A 4,125-nucleotide genomic window follows, 5' to 3' on the forward strand; every position below is an offset into this window, starting at 1 on the left:
CTCTCTCTCTCTCTCACATACATACTCTCATACTCGCTCACTCACTCACTCCTCTCACACACACACACGCCTCTCTCCGTCTCTGCGTGCGGGCTGAGCTGTGTGTGTGTACGTGTGTGTGTGTGTATGTTAACGAGGTCAAGGAGTGACAGACACCCTATGTGCGTCTCCTCTGTGCTGCTGTCTCTTCACTTGACTCTCATCATGTCCCTCTGTTGTTGCTTCTTTTTTAGGGACTATGGATCATCCAAGCGCAAATCAGGTAAGGCACCTGTCTTTCCACCGCCCTATTGATTTAAAGTGTCTTCATGTTTTCCACAGTATGTATGTTGTAAGACATTGTAATTCTGTCAGCAGACTATATCCTCTACAGGGTAATTGATTGACTTAAGTAGATGGAGGGAAACGTTACCCCCCTTCTTCTTCAACCTGTAGCACTGAATGATCTGTCATCCCGGTGAATGGTACTTGTCCCACAGCGTGATCTATCTGTCCCCTTAACTGTCGCTTTCATGTCTATCTGTCAATGTGGGTTTTGTTTACTTGTCCGCTGACGGAACAGAACAGTGACAGACTGTTGACCAGCGTTTTTGGGGATGTGTTCCAACTGAACAAACCCTCTGTATAGCGTYGCCTCGCCTTGAACCCTGGGTGGGGTCGATGAAGTATTGAAACTCCTGGGGACGTCTCAGCAAGGATAGCCGTTGATGTTTCTGTTCTGTCTGCCAGGATTCATTATTTTCTGTTGTGGGGAGAGACAGATTGCATCCTAAACGGCATCTTATTCTCTCTATAGTGCATTACTTTTGTCCAGAGCCCTATGGTCAAAAGTAGTGCACTATAAAGGGAATAGGGAGCCATTTAGGGCACATCCATGGTCAAGGCCGTTAAAATATTTGGCTGTGGGCTTTGGTTTAAGGCATAGAGATAGCTTTGTATGACATATGCATTAAATGAATGTAGAGTGTGAAGGATGCTGGGGCAGATCCTAGAGGGAGACACCATTGTCCATACTGTATCACTACTGTATTGGAAAGTGGGTGGTTTAGCCTGGTTCCAGGTCTGTTTGTGCTGTCTTGCCAACCCCCATGGTCAAAGAGTTGGCAGGACAAATCTGTGACTCGGCTGGATGGGTGTATGTGTGTGGTAGAACATATGACTTCCTCTTATTGTATACTAGGCTATTCAATATGACTGACCTATGGAATATGAACTTGTTCAGTGGGTCAGATATATACTGTGACTAAGCTGTTTATCCGTACATTCATACTTGAAAAGGCTTTGAGGTCGACATTAGCCATCTTAACGTGTTAGCATGGTCATGATATAGAAATAGTTGCTTAGCCGTAGCATAAGATGTACGTGCGTGAGTCACCATTATCGAATCAAAGTTTATTGGTTGCGTACACAGATTGGCAGATGTTATCGCAGGTGTAGCGAAATGCTTATTGCGAAGTTAGCTAGGAGCTAGAAACAGGGTGATCGTGTCTATTAGCGCCATCTTATCCGTGCTATGTGCATCTTAAAGGGATAGTTCAACCAATATGTGCATCTTAAAGGGATAGCTCAACCAATATGTGTTTCTGGACCTAACCCAGTCTTTAGCCACGACCGCAAAAGGAACTAACTGCGTGAACCCTTAGTGGACTCTAAACCCACCAGTTTGGGAAACCACTATGCTAGGGGCTAGACTACTTCTCAACCCAGCCAGTTAGAAAACACTATGCTAGGGGCTAGACTCTTCTCACCCACCAGTTAGAAAACACTATGCTAGGGGCTAGGCTCCTTCTCAACCCACCAGTTAGAACACTATGCTAGGGACTAGACTAACTTCTCAAACCCACCAGTTAGAAAACACTAATGCTAGGGCTAGGCTACTTCTCACCCACAGTTAGAAAACACTATGCTAGGGCTAGACTACTCTCAACCTAATCCAGTTTAGAACACTATGCCTAGGGACTAGACTACTTCTCAGCCCACCAGTTAGAAAACACTATGCTAGGGCTAGACTACTTCTCAACCCACCAGTTAGAAAAACACTCTGCTAGCTGTGCTTAGACTACTTCTCAACCCACCAGTTATGAAACATATGCCTAGGGGCTAGACTACTTCTCAGCCCCACCAGTTTAGAAAACCACTATGCTAGGCGACTAGACTACTTTCTCAAACCCACCGTTCAGAAAACATATGCTAGGGGCTAGCCTACTTCTCAGCCCCAGTTAGAAAAACACTATGCTAGGGCTAGGCTACTTCTCAGCCCCACCAGTTAGAAACACTATGCTAGGCTAGGCGTACTTCTCAACCCCACCAGTGAAAACACTTATGCTAGGGGCTGGCTACTTCTCAACCCACCAGTTAGAAAACCACCTATGCTAGGGACTAGGCTTAACTTTCTCAACCCACCAGTTAGAAAACACTACTGCTAGGTGCTAGGCTAACTCCCATTATGTCCTGCACCAATTACTTGATTAATTACTAAATGATCAAACCTGTTTTACTAAACTTCTAAAAATATGCTAAAAGGTCTTAGATCATTGCTTTGTTGAGCAGTCCACAGAAATCAAGTCAAAACTATGGTACTGGTACAAGGCACCACTATCTCAGCATGGAATAAATGCGGTGGGTTTTGGGAATTTTAGGAGCGTTATCAGACTAAACACTTCTTAAGATAAGAGGGGGAATTCCACTCCAAGAAAAATTCATGCCTTGGCTTTATCTGTTATTTTTCAGCCAGGTACAGATCAAAGTAATAGCAGGTCAGCAGTTGTATTCAGTTTTTGATCAAAAGTCCACTTTGCAGTTATAAGGACAAATCTATGATTCTACTGGAATGTTGGTTACCTTCTTAACCAGGGCCAATTAAATTAGAAATACAACACTGATTATAAGCCTTGATTGAGTTTTGCAGTTAATAATTCCCCTCTTATATAACGGATTGTTAATAAAACCTTCCAGAATACATTTGCTGCACATTAGCAAGGCCCAGTCTGTGGGGGCATTTTTGTAGGTTAGGGGTTTTCAAACATGGGGTCCCTTTCAGCTCCAGGTCCATGTTTTGTCCAGGGTTAATGAACATACTTATAGATTAATAATATTCCAAATTGGTTGTATTAACCTCTAAACTATACCACAGATTCCTTTGGCCCAAAATGTTGTTACTTTGTTGTTTTGTTAGTAATACTTCCATTAAAAAAAATGAAATTGTAAAAAAACTATTTTGAATCATTTTGAGATCTGGCAGTACTCTGCTTGTACTGGAGGCGTGAGATCTGAAAATATTAAAAACAATTCAAATAAACCTTTATTTATTTATTAATTTACATTGTAGAGCTTGTTCGTAATGTGGCAGATTATTTTACCCCTTGCAATAAATGTTTAGATCCATCTATCTATCCATCTTTCCGTGTCTATCCATCGCCCTATCTATCAATCTTCCCGTATTATCAAGTCTTCCGTATCTTTCCATCTTCCGTATCTATTCCATAATTCCCGTATTCCTATCCATCTTCCGTATCCATCCATTTTCCGTATCCATCCTCCATCAGGCCTATCTATCAATCTTCCGTATCCATCCATCCATCTTCCGTATCAATCCACTCATCTTCGTATCCATCAATCCATCTTCCGTATCCATCCATTCATCTTCCCGTATCGCATACCATCCATCAGCCCTATCTATCAATCTTCCGTATCCATCATCCATCCTTCCGTATCCATCCAGTCCATCTTCCCGTATCCCATCCATCCATATTCCGTATCCTCCATCTCTTTCCGTATCCATCCATCCACCTTCCGTAATCCATCCATCTTCCGTATTCATCCATCATCCTATGTATTACATCTCCCGTATTCATCCATCCATCCATCCATCCATCGTATCTATCCATCCATCTTCCGTACTATCCACCCTTCCTCCATCTTCTGTCATCTATCCATCCATCCTCCATCTTCCGCTCCATCCATTCATCAATGTATTAAACTTCAGTCACACAAACAGAGGATGAATGAAACCAGGGGGCAGGTTTTTTCCCATGTGAATGCATACATCACATTAAATGGACATTTTGGACCATGAAAATTTAACACATGTTATATAATGGGTAACATGACGTCCATTGGCTTTGC

The 4,125-nt window shown here is 42.6% G+C and overlaps 1 protein-coding gene across 1 annotated transcript in view; it reads left to right on the top strand.

The window, feature by feature from the left end:
- The first annotated feature begins 86 nt into the window (after positions 1-86).
- The window catches only part of LOC111979450 (SH3 and PX domain-containing protein 2A-like), a 91,793-nt gene continuing 87,754 nt past the window's right edge, over positions 87-4,125 (top strand). The window contains 1 exon segment of the mRNA XM_070448985.1: positions 87-262. Coding sequence (XP_070305086.1) covers positions 127-262 — 136 coding nt within the window. The 5' untranslated portion in view covers positions 87-126.

Source organism: Salvelinus sp. IW2-2015, linkage group LG1 (genome assembly GCF_002910315.2).
Source record: "Salvelinus sp. IW2-2015 linkage group LG1, ASM291031v2, whole genome shotgun sequence".
In the NCBI taxonomy this organism is placed as follows: Eukaryota; Metazoa; Chordata; class Actinopteri; order Salmoniformes; family Salmonidae; genus Salvelinus; species Salvelinus sp. IW2-2015.